This window comes from Ovis canadensis, chromosome 6, assembly GCF_042477335.2.
Source record: "Ovis canadensis isolate MfBH-ARS-UI-01 breed Bighorn chromosome 6, ARS-UI_OviCan_v2, whole genome shotgun sequence".
NCBI classification, from domain to species: domain Eukaryota; kingdom Metazoa; phylum Chordata; class Mammalia; order Artiodactyla; family Bovidae; genus Ovis; species Ovis canadensis.
In genome coordinates, this window is record NC_091250.1 from 101,836,007 (window position 1) to 101,850,435 (window position 14,429).

The window sequence follows — 14,429 nt, forward strand, 5'->3', positions numbered from 1 at the left end:
GCCAAAATTTAAAAAAATAATGATGAATAAATGAATAATAAAAAGATTTTTTTTAAAGTTCAACATTGCTAATCATCAGATCAGTTCAGTTCATTTCAGTCACTCAGTCATGTCCAACTCTTTGCAACCCCATGAATTACAGTACGCCAGGCCTCCCTATCCATCACCAACTCCTGGAGTTCACTCAAATTCACGTCCATCGAGTCAGTGATGCCATCCAGCCATCTCACCCTCTGTTGTCCCCTTTTCCTCCTGCCCCCAATCCCTCCCAGCATCAGAGTCTTTTCCAATGAGTCAGCTCTTCACATGAGGTGGCCAAAGTACTGGAGTTTCAGCTTTAGCATCATTCCTTCCAAAGAACAGAGACAAATAAAAAACACAAGAAGATATTGTCTCACACTTGTCAGAAAGGCTAACATTTAAAAGACTAGAAATAAAGAGTTTTGATGAGTATGAGGAGAAAAGGGAACCTTAGTACACACTGTTGGCAGGAAAATAAACTGGCACAGACTCCTGCCCCCAATCCCTCCCAGCACCAGAGTCTTTTCCAATGAGTCAACTCTTCGCATGAGGTGGCCAAAGTACTGGAGTTTCAGCTTCAGCATCATTCCCTCCAAAGAAAACCCAGGGCTGATCTCCTGTAGAATGGACTGGTTGGATCTCCTTGCAGTCCAAGGGACTCTCAAGAGTCTTCTCTAACACCACAGTTCAAAAGTATCAATTCTTTGGCACTCAGCCTTCTTCACAGTCCAACTCTCACATCCATACATGACCACTGGAAAAACCATAGCCTCAGCTAGATGGACCTTTGTTGGCAAAGTAATGTCTCTGCTTTTCAATATGCTTTCTAGGTGGGTCATAACTTTTCTTCAAGGAGTAAGCGTCTTTTAATTTCATGGCTGCAATCACCATCTGCAGTGATTTTGGAGCCCCCCAAAAACAGCCTGACTCTGTTTCCCTATCTATTTCCCATGAAGTGATGGGACCGGATGCCATTATCTTCGTGTTTTGAATGTTGAGCTTTAAGCCAACTTTTCCACTCTCCTCTTTCACTTTCATCAAGAGGCTTTTGAGTTCCTCTTCACTTTCTGCCATAAGGGTGGTGTCATCTGCATATCTGAGTTTATTGATATTTCTCCCGGCAATCTTGATTCCAGCTTGCGCTTTTCCAGCCCAGCGTTTCTCATGATGTACTCTGCAAAGAAGTTAAATACACAGGGTGACAATATATAGCCTTGACGTACTCCTGTTCCTATTTGGAACCAGTCTGTTGTTCCATGTCCAGTTCTAACTGTTGCTTCCTGACCTGCATATAGGTTTCTCAAGAGGCAGGTCAGGTGGTCTGGTATTCCCATCTCTTTCAGAATTTTCCACAGTTTATTGTGATTCACACAGTCAAAGGCTTTGGCATAGTCAATAAACAGTATAGAGATTCCTTAAAAAACTAAAGATAGAAGGCCCATGTGATCCAGCAATCCTACTGTTGGGTATAAATCCAAAGAAAATGAAAACACTAATTTGAAAGATACATGCACCCCAATGTTCATAGCAGCATTTATAATACATGAGATGCGGATACAACTTGTGTCCTTCCACTGATGAATGTGTAAATAAGATGATGAGTGGATAAATATGCATGTGGAATAGTACTGAGTCATAGAAACAATGAAATTCTGACATTTGCAATAATGTAAATACACTTGGAGAGCATTATGTTTAGCGAAATGAGTTAGACAAAGAAAGACACATACTCTATGTTATCCCTCCTGAGTGAGATTTATAAAGTAAAACAAATGACTATAACACAACAGAAACAGATTCAGAGATATAGAGAACAAACTAGTGGTTACCAGGAGAGGGAGGTATGAACAGAGAAAATAATGGTATGTATTTAAGCTATACAAACTATGACGTTTAAAATAAATAAACAACAAGTTTGTATTGCACAGCACAGAAAGACATAGTCTTTATTTTGTAATAGCTTTAAACAGGGTACAGTCTATTAAAAACAATTGACTCACAATGCTATACTTCTGAAACCAACATAATATTATAAATCAACTACGTTCAATTAAAAATAAAAGAATGCTAATATATCTCTTAGATATAAGAGATCTCTTGTAATGAGACATCTCTGGCAAAAGTTTACCTTAAAACTTATACATGCTTACTAAAAGACATATTCCAAGGAAAAATCCATCAAAGAGACCAACAGATAGACCTAAGAGTAGAAAAATGGGTAGAAAAGACATTGGGTTGGGAACGTGTAGCGGAGATTCAGCCTAGAGAATCTCTTGTAGGCACCAGATTGTATGTGAAATATTGAAACTATTATTAAGGGATCTACATCTGTTCAGATACAAGATGAAGAAACCAAGATGCTCCCAAATGTAACCATATCATGGCAATAGGAAATTCTCAGGAATCACAGGAAGCTGTTGAATTCTGGAAGGACTCTCCATAGGAAGTAAGTTCCTGTCCTCAGCTTAGGTGCTCAGAGCAGAGCTCCTATTCCCAGGGAATAGCCGTAGGGAGACTAATGATGATCTTTCATCTTTGGAGACTTGAAAATTACATACTCGGGATTTAGGAATTTGGATAAACAGAAATTAGGTATAGAAACAACATTTCCAAAACCTGAACCATACTATCTGAGACATGAACCGTGTAATTCCAACGGAGGCAAGGCCAGATGAGCTATGACTCAGGGAACAACTTGAAATCCTGAAGACACAGAGTAATGGCACAAAGTGTTCTGGGTCAAATTTTCAGGAAAGGGAAATTGGGGCAGAGCTAGGAAACACAGTACCAGTATTAAAGCAGCATTTCTTGAGCCATGTTAGTAGGGACTAGAACTTAATTTTAAACCACAAGGAAAAGGAAGGAATCGTTTATGAAAAGGTGACAGTTTGTCCTACTTTTAGGGACTCTCAGAGAGAATGATTAACCAGATTGAAAAATCAAGGCTTAGAAGCACTTTTTTTTTTCTTTATAAAACCATTCAATTGTCCGAATTAAATCCTAACTGTCCTTATTTCACCAAACTGCAGATCAGACTTCTTTCTTCACATTTTCAATTTAGGTTCCTCAAATCTCTGTACGGAACTGAAGTTCAGTCTCAGACATTTCCTTCTTATAAATGGCATCAAATTTCTCATTTTGGGCCACTGTGAAATAATTCTTCCAGTCACCTGCAATCCCTAAAAATTACAAATAAGAAAACATATGAAAGAATAAAATATTTTCTTTATGAAGGAAAAGCCATTGTGTACCAAAATGAAAGACTGAAAGAGTTTAAAGGAAGCCTTTCTATTTAAATACTTTAAAATTCATTTCTTTTTTTATTGGTAATTACTGCCATCTATATATAAATAAACAACAGGCTTCTATGCTGACTGAGATGATAAAAAATCTGCTTGCAATGCAGGAGACCCAGGTTTGATTCCTGGGTGAGGAAGACCCCCTGGAGAAGGGAATGGTTACCCACTCCAGTATTCTTGCCTGGAGAATTCCATGGGCAGAGGTGGACTACAGTCCATGGGGTCACAAAGAGTTGGACACAGTTGAACAACTAACTCTTTGACATGTTCATAATTAAACAGACTCTGGTTTTAAAGAAACATTATAAGAAGGGTTAGTTTTCTTGTCTAAATTTGCAACTGTACAATAATTTCCTGAAAGAGATTATTTTAGTATTTCTAATTGTCCCAGATCATAGGGTTACCAGTGGTCACTAAATCAATGATCAGGGAATATTTTACTGTCTTTGATGAGTTGCTTTTGGAAACTGTACAAAGAACTGGTCATGAGTATAGTCAAACCGTGAAACAGAAAGTTGATAAATATCTTTTCCCAGAAATAATAAATGAGGATGTTAGGATATTTGGATGATTCTTGTGTTCCCTGAACTCACTAGATACAGCTTATTTTAATTATAGAGGAGAAAAATAGCATTAAAATCAAAATATAAAATCACTGAACAATTTTTATAGAAGTGAAACTATTGGGATATAAATTTACATTTTATCTTTTATTCTTGGATGCTTAAAAATATTTGTTTGAAAAATAAATTTTTAATGTACTGCTGATGTGTTTGGAGGAAAACATTAATTTTACAATTTATTTAACATTAAATTGAACTTCCCTGGTGGTCCAGTGGTTAAGAATCTGCCTGCCAATCAAGGACACATGGGTTCTGTCCCTGACCCAGGAAGACCCCACATGCCATTGGGCAGCTAAGGCCATGCACCACAACTACTGACTTCATGCTCTAGAGCCCTTGAGCACAACTACTGAGCCTGGATGCCACAACTACCGAGCCCACATGCCCTAGAGCCTCTTGTCTGCAACAAGAGAAGCCACCACAAAGAGAAGCATGTACTGCGCAACTAGAGAGTAGCCCCCAGTTGCCAAAACTGGACAAAGCCCGTGTGCAGCAATGAGGACTCAGAGCAACCAAAAATAAGTAAAATTTAAAAATAGATAAATACAACCATATTGAACTGCAAGTCTTATTAAACCATGATGGCCTCGTGAAGATTTTAAATCATTTTAACAAGAGACATCCCCATAGACAAAATTGTTTCCCTGGTTATTATACTTTATTCTATTTTCACCAGAAGCTGATAGTTCTTTGGAATGTTTGTGAGGATAGTTCATGATTGGGATAGTTGAAAAGAGGAAGTGTAGATTTAAACAATAAAGAGATATATAAAGCATTCTAATAATCTTCTATTCTGAGTACAAATATTCTATACACAAACATTTGCTTCACAAGAGTGAGGAAGTATAAAAAATTTTTGATAAGATAAATTCTGGCCAAATCCCAGGATTTTCTGTTTTGTAGCAGTTTGGGACATAAGCATAAGCATTGCCCTTTATCATCTCCCTATCATCATTAATATTGTGTGACCAAACTATGACCTTGATTATCCAGAGTGGAATCCTTCAAAACTGTTCTTAGCCCTTTGTTCATACTTCGCTTTTCAGAATTTTCCAGTATCCATTCTCCATTCCAGTATGAGCTTCTTGAGCATATATGTGTTATTTACATTCTAGAAAATATGATCTGCATATAGTTATTCATGAAGACCTTTTCTCAAATATTAACTAACAAATAAAAGATATCTTTTAAGTGTTATTGAATGTATGAATAAACAAATAAATGTTATATTAGATAAGAACATACTAAACTGCAAGATAATCTGACTTGCTACTTTTGTGTATATCACTTTTGGTCAGAAAAAAATGCAGTGTAACCTTACATATCTTCCATGAATATCCTTCCCCAAAGCTTGTGCTTCAGATGTTATTCTTTTCTCCTTTTTATCAGTGATGTAACCAGAACTTTGGCAGATTTATTAGTGTATGCAATGTCAAAGGTTCAGGGAATGGCACAGCCTGGATAAATTCCAGAGCAATCTGACCACAAAAGTTGTGTCCTTCACTACTCGGGTGGAAAGATTATCTTTCTTGTGGACTCTCTTCCTTTGAAGTTGTAGAAACCATGGAATCCAGATACTGAGGTTATTTCTATACCCTAATGAGATATCATTCAATGGCATCAATTTTTTTGACTAGGGGAAAAGCTCTCTTGGAAGTTACATTCAATGATCTGGTATAACGAAAATTTGCCTTATGTAATTAATAAGGGTTTGTTGTTGTTGTTTGTTTTTTTTGTCTCTGTTTCTTCCACCAGGAAAACATGTGTGTGTGTGTTGTTGTGTGCTGTATTACATCAGTCTTATTTGTTCAAACTTGTAATGCACCATTTACAATGAAAAATTAGCCTTGACCTCTTATACTAGAGCTTACCTTTTAAGTAGTGTTTTGAAAATTTAAAAAAAAACATAATTTGAAAACACTAGGTGTACACTAAGGTATAGAGAAAAATGTGTTAGAAAATTCTGTAATCATGTAATACTTTCAGAATCGAGGGTCTTAATCCACATGTTCAGTAAAGAATATTCAAAAGATAGGGTGACATGACTAGGTGGATAAATTCTCATATTTAAGATAATAACACATTTTTTACCCAAACCACATATAATAACCCACAATTTATAGTACTTTACTTAATTGAAATAGAGCTGTATTTTGACAGTGAATGTCATATTTCTGTATTGTTATCTTAAGTTACATTTAGATTCCATGTTTACCGTTAACATAATTCAGATAGCATTTTTAGGGAACAAAAACTTCCCACATGCCCTTTCTCTTTGTGAATCCTGCTTAACAAAATGACCACTGCTTTCTAATAATAATGAGTCTATGGAGAAGATGGTACTGCACTGACTGACATTAATTTATTACTGGGAGGAAGGAGGAGGTCTTTGCCAATTTAAACAAAGTTTTAAGTTTTAGGAATAAAAAAATACAGAATGACTCACATCAGAAGTAACAAAACCATTCCCATTTTGCAGGGTTGTAAAGAAAGGGAGAAAGATTATTAGGTACTCAAGGTGTTCCAATAACAGGTCTACATGCATTATTCCATTTAATAATTTTTAATCTAACTCAGCGACTTTTATGGTACGTATTTTTAGTGTCCTTATTTTGCAGATGAAAAAATTGAGTCCCAAACTGGCTAAATAACTGGGTAGAGATTACAAAGCTCACCTTCATTTCAGAGCAATTCATAAGAAAGCAGAAAGGAAAAATAAACTCAGAAAATAGTAACCTTTGCGCATAAATGAGGACTTGCTGTGGTCCATCACTTCACTTGGTAGATGTGTATAATTCACTAGAGGGTTGTCCTTCATCATTTCAAATGATGTGTGATGGATTATCTTATCCAAGATCTCATCATCCAGGTTTTTCTCTAGAAATTGAATAACCTTCTTGATTTCTTGCTTTGGATTCTATCAATAGGGTAGAGATACACCCAAGAAAATGGTAAATAATAAATCATTAAAATAGTGTGAAAAAATCATGAAAATGAAAAAAGATCAATAATTTATGTTTAGTAAAGGTAGTGTGGAAATATTTTGCTTATTCTAAGTCTTATTTTTCTCAAAGTACAATAATAATAAACTTTAACATAATTATTAATAGCATTTAGTAAAACAGATTGTAGCAAAAATTTTAAGCCCAATTTGCAGTTAAATTTGAAAACTGACTGTTTTAGGGACCCAGTATCTTTATTTCTTCTGTCTTTATTTTTCTGTTACTCCTCCAAATTGGTTTCTTGTTTAGAATAATAAAATTTAATAAAAAAGTAATGTAATAAACTCAGGAAAAACTGAAGATATTTTTAAAATTTATAAACACTGATGAAATCTTGCTTGGATGTACATTATTAAAAACAAACTCCAGTGAAGTTGCAAAGATATCAGGACCCAAATTATTCATTAGTCATTGGGAGTAAGAAGAAAAAAATCTGAGAAATAAATAATTTTTTCAAATTCTAATGGCATTAACTTAATATCTGTAACTTTTTAGGAAGCTAAGCAAAAATCTATATAGATATATCTAGAAAGATTTTGAAGGGATTAACATTTAAGCTTAATTTAGAAAGATGTGTCAGTTTACCCAGATGCAGTCTCCTGAGCAGCTGGAGAGTAAATTTCCAGTAAAGAAAATACAACTCTTGGAAGCATCAACTCACTGTGTTCAAGTGAGAAAAAAGAAAAGTGGTTGGGGTTGGGGTTGAGCTGTTCATAGGAGTGAGGAGAGGCTACAAGGCAGTAAAGATGAATTGGGATAAAATTTAGAACATCACTGGATGTCCTGCTGAAGGATTTGGATTGTATCTGTTATGTAGTAGGGACACAACTCTTTAATAATATGTCTTATTAACTCTGTGTCTGTTGAGTGTGTGTGTGTGTATGTGTATTGAATGTGTTTGCACGTTTATGTTTTGGTAAAGAGTTTCCTATAATGGAAGTTCTGACAATATTTTATGTATCAGACCTTGACAAGAGAACACTGAGATGGCTACTAATGGGGTGCCAGGGGTTAGCATGACTTAAATGTCAGAAATGATAATAGTGGAGAAAAGATTAAGAGAAAAGTTAGTATTGAAAACAGAAAAAAAACATATGGACAGACAAACAAATATAGAGCAATTTCTCTTACATATTTGTAGTGTTTGAGAATAATTTGGACACTGCCAAAGTATCAATGATGATGCTAATTTATAGACAAGTAGAAGTTAAAGCAGAGAGTGCTAGCTTCTACTTCTTTTTCACCTCATTGATTGAGAGTTTGAGAATTGATGCAGACATTCATAAACCTGATGTAAATTACTAGACTTCTCTCTGAATTTTATTCTTGGTCTATACTTATAATTTTGTCATATTATTGTTTTTATATGAAAACCATTTCTATAACATTGTCTAAAATATAACCATGATAGGAAAAAATGCTGTCTAACAAGTTTAATGTATAGTAAGTTTGAGTGGGATTCAAAATATCAGGATATTCTTATAGAACTGATTAGGCCAGACCATAAATCAATATGCATATATTGACCTGAAAAAGGCATTTTCAGTGAATAAGGAGAGAAATATTTGACACAAGAGTGTAATGTGGGGAGCAGCATGACGTCTGACTCAGAATTTGGATACCAGCTCAGCCTAGGAAATGTATTATTTTATTTATCCTATGGAGAAAAAGAACCACATCCAGAAGTTAAATTTGCTCTCTTCATAAAGTGAATAAGTTTCACTTTGGTCTCCAGAAAGTAAAAAGAAAATACTTGGCACAGAAAGACAATTTTCTGTCTTATGAAAAACTTATAACTTAATTCTGATTAATCAAGCACCCAAGGGAGAGCACCACTTTTTAAAAGTGGTTTCATAAAACCACTCTAGTTTTACAGCTGTGTATTGTATTGCCAGCAAATTGTCATAAAGGGGCAATGGTAATGTTTAGATCGCAGATTCTCTATGAGCTACAAGTAAGTGTGATAGAGAGTGGGAGCCTGGACAGAGTAGAAAAGGACTCTTATTGATAAGATATGAGAAATGCCCTGAGAGTTTCTCAGAAATATATGCAACAAGAGAGATTTTACATAAGGTAAGGTTTCTGTGCTGAGTAGGATCAAATACAAAAAAGTGAAAGTGTTCCTCACTTAGTCCTGTCCAACCCACTCCAGTGGCAACCCACTAGAGTACTCTTGCCTGGAAAATTCTATGGCTGGAGGAGCATGGGCGGTTACAGTCCATGGGGTCGCAAAGAGTCAGACATGACTGAGCAACTTCACCTTCTTTCTATAGTTCTTTTTGGAGAAGGAAATGACAACCTACTCCAGTGTTCTCACCTGGAGAATCCCATGGACAGAGGGGCTTGGTGGCCTACAGGCTATGGGGTTGCAGAGAGTTGGACACGACTAAGCAACTAACACACACCACACAAATGTTTGCAACCACTACTCATTCATTCATTCAAGCAATCACTTATGCATACAATAAGTGGCCATGAGCACCTATATATGTGGTAGGTGTTGTAAGTACTGCGGATGCAGTTACAAGAAAGGTAGATATGCCTTCTATCAAGAATCTGAAATTCCACAAGATATCCTTATTTGCATGTTCACGCTTTTACAACTAGATAAGCTTGGTTTCCATGTTTGTGTGTCTGTGTGTGCATGTGTGTATTTGCTAATGAAATAAAATAGCCTGAGGACAGGCCTGGAACTTTGCAATAGTATTTAGGCTAATACTAGTTCATATGGTAGGCTAGAAAAATCTTTATGAATCCCTGAACTAACAGTTAGGAAGAATGTAAAAGAGAGGGGCACACTTAAGATATAATAGGTAGGGCATGTGAACCAATGGGATGTTCAGGAGAAAATGGAACCGTATTCACTACGTGAAAGTCAATGAGGACAATTTACTTTCAAACTTTCAACACTGAATGAACAACCAAACACCATTAACCAAAAGACAGAATAAAAGAAAAGGATTACCTTTTGGAAAGAGAGAGAAGCAAGAGGAGTTTAATTTTCAACATGTTAAATTTGAGGGTCATTTTAAGAAAAACAAGGATCTGAATTCAGGTTAGAAATTAAAATGGAGTTTTTGGTGAGTAATTAGCACATAGTTTTGGCAACCGTGGGAATAGATATGACCATCAATCTATAAAAAAGAGTTCAAAAAAATGATGACTAAATGAAAAAAAAAAAATGATGACTAAATGATAGAGATTCACAGGAAAACCATGACAGAATGATAACCCATTAAATGAAGGAGACAAATTTGAAAAGAAAGGTGTTCAAGAGAAACACAATGATTAAAAAGGATAAGAGGATTAAAATGTCACTGATCTCACAATTAGATTCATTAAAGATCTTAGCAAGATCTGGGTAAACAGACATGGAAAATAGGCAAAGCAATTATATCATTTGAACTCCATAGATTAATTGAAAAAACTATTAATCCTTTTGCTCCAGGATATAGTTGAGGAATTTTCTATAATGTATTTCTACTATTTTACCTCTTTCATATCTTCATAGAATAAGAAAAGTATCGGGTGTTCTTCCTTTTTCTTCCACCAGCTTTTAACATGATTAAACCAGGAACCATAGGCCACTAAAACCAGAGAAATAGTTTATTTCCATAAACATTTGTCAAACTGAAGATTTGTTTGTGAAAAATAAGTCAAATTATACAAATATTTTGTGGAATTTAGTAATCAAGGAACTGAAACTATAAAGTCTATATAAACAAGTATATATAATCCACTACATATGGATGCACAAATTTCAGATTTCTAAATATATTAATTGCAAAAGAAACATTTCAAATGGAAATACATTGACCTCCAATAGGTTACACTTGGCCACATGCAGAAGAAAACTATTCTTTTATGAAGTACTTATATCACTTGTTTATCTAACTACTGTAAATGTATTTAACTAACGATTTGGACAAATAAATTTCTGTTGTCAGTAGGAACTGAGAATGGGTTTTTATCGACTGAAAAGAGATTTGAGAATATTTTCATTAAGCTGATGTTTAATACCAGGTTTATATATTGAATGTCATAGCAAATATTAAATGTATTTGATTTAATTTGAAATGATTTTTTAATGTACTTGTTACTAATTTGAAAAAAGAACTGTTTTGAAAGGGAAATTCATACTTGTAATGGTTAATATTATTAAAAATAATGTTTAGTGGCATTAATTTTTAGCTAAGGCCATCCTACCATTTCCAGTCAAGAATTTCTCTAGATATTCTCCCCAGGTTCCAGGAAGAGGCTGCAAATTATTCATTAAGTCAAAGTGGTAAAATGAGACGGCAACATCCTTTGCATTTCGAGCCAAATAAATGATCTGTAGGGGGAAGATGAAGAAAATCAAATGCATGATATTTTATTTAAGAAAAAAGGTAACTTACAGTAGGCATGTAAAACAACAGATCTGAAATCCATGAAATTAAAAACAGTGAAATATAACAAAATTAATAGAAAAGAAAAACTTTGTTCTTTTTTTAGAAAATCAACAAAATTGCTAAATATCTAACAAGTCTGACAAAATAGAGAGGACATGTTACTGATAATGAGAAGTCTTTGGATGTGCAGGTGCAAAAGATATGTGGGAAATCTCTAACTTCCTTTCAATTTTGCTATCAATCTAAAATTCTTTAAAAATAAAATCACTGTAGAAAATAAAGTCTGTTAAAGAATAAGGGGGGAGTATTTTTAACAACTTTTCTTTTTTTTTAATTTACTTTTTACTGAAGGATAATTTCTTTACAGAATTTTGCTGTTTTCTGTCAAACCTCAACATGAGTCAGCCATAAGTAAGTAAGTGTTAGTCGCTCAGTCGTGCCCAACTCTTTGCAACCCCATGGACTGCAGCTCACCAGGCTACTCTATCCATGAGATTTTCCAGGCAAGGATACTGGACTGGGTTGCCATTTCCTTCTCCAGAATCAGCCATCAGTTCAGTTCAGTTCAGTCGCTCAGTCATGTTCGACTCTTTGTGACCCCATGAATCACAGCACGCCAGGCCTCCCTGTCCATCACCAACTCCTGGAGTTCACTCAAGCTCACATGTATCGAGTCGGTGATGCCATCCAGCCACCTCATCCTCTGTCATCCCCTTCTCCTCCTACCCCCAATCCCTCCCAGCACCAGAGTCTTTTCCAATGAGTCAGCTCTTCACATCATGTGGCCAAAGTACTGGAGTTTCAGCTTCAGCATCAGTACTTCCAATGAACATCCAGGACTGATCTCCTTTAGGATGGACTGGTTGGATCTCCTTGCAGTCCAAGGGACTCTCTAGAGTCTTCTCCAACACCACAGTTCAAAAGCATCAATTCTTCAGCGCTCAGCTTTCTTCACAGTCCCACTCTCATATCCATACATGACCACTGGAAAAACCATAGCCTTGACTAGACAGACCTTTGTTGGCAAAGTACTATCTCTGCTTTTCAATATGCTGTCTAGGTTGGTCATAACCTTCCTTCCAAGGAGTAAGTGTCTTTTATTTTCATAGCTGCAATCACCATCTTCAGTGATTTTGGAGCCCCCCAAAATAAAGTCTGACACTATTTCCACTGTTTCCCCATCTATTTCCCATGAAGTGATGGGACCAGATGCCATGATCTTCGTTTTCTGAATGTTGAGCTTTAAGCCAACTTTTTCACTCTCCTCTTTCACTTTCATCAAGAGGCTCTTTAGTTCCTCTTCACTTTCTGCCATAAGGGTGGTGTCATCTGCATATCTGAGGTTATTGATATTTCTCCCAGCAATCTTGATTCCAGCTTGTGCTTCTTCCAGCCCAGCGTTTTTCATGATGTACTCTGCATAGAAGTTAAATAAGCAGGGTGACAATATACAGCCCTGATGTACTCCTTTCCCGATTTGGAACCAGTCTATTGTTCCATGTCCAGTTCTAACTGTTGTTTCCTGACCTGCATATAGGTTTCTCAAGAGGCAGGTCTGGTGGTCTGGTATTCCCATCTCTTTCAGAATTTTCCAGAAGTTTATTGTGATCCACACAGCCAAAGGCTTTGGCATAGTCAGTAAACCAGAAATAGATGTTTTCCTGGAACTCTCTTGCTTTTTCCATGATCCAGCATATGCTGGCAATTTGATCTCTGGTTCCTCTGCCTTTTCTAAATCCAGCTTGAACATCTGGAAGTTTGCAGTTCACGTATTGCTGAAGCCTGGCTTGGAGAATTTTGAGCATTACTTTACTAGCATGTGAGATGAATGCAATTGTACGGTAGTTTGAGCATTCTTTGGCTTTGCTTTTCTTTGGGATTGGAATGAAAACTGACCTTTTCCAGTCCTGTGGCCACTGCTAAGTTTTCCAAATTTGCTGGTATATTTAATGCAGCACTTTCACAGCATCATCTTTCAGGATTTGAAATAGCTCAAGTGGAATTCCATCACCTCCACCAGCTTTGTTCATAGTGATGCTTCCTAAGGCCCACTTGACCTCACATTCCAGGATGTCTGGCTCTAGGTGAGTGATCACATCATCGTGATTATCTTGGTGGTGAAGATCTTTTTTGTACACCCATAGGTATACTTATATCCCCTCCCTTTTGAACCTCCCTCCCATCTCTCTACCCCTCCCACCCCTCCAGGTTGATACAGAGCCCCTTTTTGAGTTTCCTGAGCCATACAGCAAATTCCCATTGGCTATCTATTTTATATATGATAATGTAAGTTTCCATGTTACTCTTCCCATACATCTCACCCTCTCCTCTCCTCCCCCCATGTCCATAAGTCTATTCTCTATGTCTGTTTCTCTGCCCTGTAAATAAATTCTTCAGTACCATTTTTTTGGATTCAGTATATATGTGTTAAAATATGTTATTTATCTTTCTCTTTCTGACTTACTTCACTCTGTATAATAGGTCCTAGGTTCATCCAGCTCATTAGAACTGACTTTTTATAGCTGAGTAATAATATTCCATCGTGTATATGTACTACAATTTCTTTATCCATTCATCTGTCAATGGACAATCTAGGTTGCTTCCATGTTCTAGCTATTGTAAATAGTTCTGGGATACATGGATCTCTTTCAATTTTGGTTTTCTCAGGGTATACGCCTACAGGTGGGACTGCTGGGTCATATGGTGGTTTTATTCTCAGTTTTTAAAGGAATCTCCATACCATCTTCCATAGTGGTTGTATCAATTTACATTCTCACCAACAGTGCAAGAATGCTCTGTTTTTTCCACACTCTCTCCAGCATTTATTGTTTGTAGACTTCTTGATGATGGTCTTTCTGACCAGTGTAAAGTGATATCTCATTATAGTTTTGATTTGTATTTCTCTAATAATGAGTGATGTTGAGCATCTTTTCACGTGTTTGTTATCCATCTGTATGTCTTCTTTGGAGTAATTTCTGTTTAGGTCTTTTTCCCACTTTTTGATTGGGTTGTGTGTTTTTCTGGTATTGAGTTGTATGAGCTGCTTATATATTTTGGAAATTAATCCTTTGTCAGTTGTTTCATTTGCTATTA

General features: G+C 36.0%; 1 protein-coding gene across 7 annotated transcripts in view; it reads right to left on the bottom strand.

The window, feature by feature from the left end:
* Positions 1-1,935: 1,935 nt before the first annotated feature.
* Positions 1,936-14,429, bottom strand: part of SULT1B1 (sulfotransferase family 1B member 1) — a 43,459-nt gene continuing 30,965 nt past the window's right edge. For all 7 annotated transcript variants that reach the window (XM_069594282.1, XM_069594287.1, XM_069594286.1 and 4 more), the window contains 4 exons: positions 11,152-11,278; positions 10,438-10,532; positions 6,680-6,860; positions 1,936-3,200 (listed from right to left, as the gene is read on the bottom strand). In XM_069594282.1, the coding sequence (XP_069450383.1) occupies positions 3,088-3,200; positions 6,680-6,860; positions 10,438-10,532; positions 11,152-11,278 (516 nt within the window). In that variant the 3' untranslated portion in view covers positions 1,936-3,087. The remainder of the gene's footprint in view (positions 3,201-6,679; positions 6,861-10,437; positions 10,533-11,151; positions 11,279-14,429) is intronic.